Here is an 880-nt window from a genome sequence, read left to right as displayed (position 1 = left end):
CTGGGTTGCCAGCTGATACAGTTTTCCTATTTCAAGTTGTCCAAGAGTCATTCCTGAGCCATGATGGTCCTGTCCCTGTTTCTGTAGTTCTTCCTGTTTCTGTGATGGATTGATATGCCACCAATCGTGCTTCCGTGACAGTTTCTTCACCACCACACTCTATGTATCTCACATCTCAACTGTGAACCCTTGGACACCATTTAAACCTCCTGTTGGTGAGCTCCCTCGTCTGGATGACGTGCCTGTGCCTTTGACTCTTTTAAGACTTAATAATGTTCTCTTTAAATTATATTGAAAACGGAGTCTCTTTTGTACCCTTAAACATCACTATTACCCTGATTCAGTCAAACATATCTTGAGAGAAAACTACCAAATGTAGACATGAAAATGTAGACATGAAAATCTTCAACCAAACACTGGAAAACCAAACCTAGCAACGTATGAAAAGGATTTTATACATCAAGAGCAAATGGGATTTAAGCCAGGAATGGAAAGTTGGTTCAGCGAACAAAAATGAACCAATTTGCTTTCTCTCCATTTCTCCACCATCCTGAGCACGGTGGTTTTCCATCTTCCGAATGTCTTCTCATAGCACTTTCAGGATCAAGAGATTCCTGGCCAAGAAACAAAAGCAGAATCAGCCCATTCCTCAATGGATTCTAAAGAAAACTAGTAATAAGATCAGGTACAATTCCAAGAGAAGACACTGAAGAAGAACCAAGCTGGTGTGTAAGGAGCCCCCGCCATGGGCTGGCACACACAGCCACATTTACCCAGACTCACTAGTGGTCTGTCATGCTGCGTTTAAGACTTTGCCACCATCAGACCAATTGAACATGTATTGGCAAATATCTGTTTTCTTCCTTGGTGTTTAGGCTTC

The 880-nt window shown here is 42.0% G+C and overlaps 1 protein-coding gene across 1 annotated transcript; it reads left to right on the top strand.

Annotated features, from left to right (window-relative positions):
* Positions 1 to 578: 578 nt before the first annotated feature.
* Positions 579 to 710, top strand: LOC115869384 (60S ribosomal protein L39-like). The gene has a single exon (XM_045289175.1). The coding sequence runs from the start codon at positions 579 to 581 to the stop codon at positions 708 to 710; it is 132 nt and encodes a 43-aa protein (XP_045145110.1).
* The last annotated feature ends 170 nt before the right edge of the window (positions 711 to 880 follow it).

The sequence above is a fragment of the Echinops telfairi genome, unplaced genomic scaffold (genome assembly GCF_000313985.2).
Source record: "Echinops telfairi isolate 266 unplaced genomic scaffold, ASM31398v2 ScPeMD7_25;HRSCAF=90, whole genome shotgun sequence".
In the NCBI taxonomy this organism is placed as follows: domain Eukaryota; kingdom Metazoa; phylum Chordata; class Mammalia; order Afrosoricida; family Tenrecidae; genus Echinops; species Echinops telfairi.
The sequence above is the reverse complement of the archived record's forward strand: the minus strand, read 5'-3'. Positions and strand labels throughout refer to the sequence as shown.

Excerpts from the sequence above, each read along its gene's own strand:
- LOC115869384 (XM_045289175.1), top strand. The coding sequence starts at position 579 with ATGTCTTCTCATAGCACTTTCAGGATCAAGAGATTCCTGGCCAAGAAA.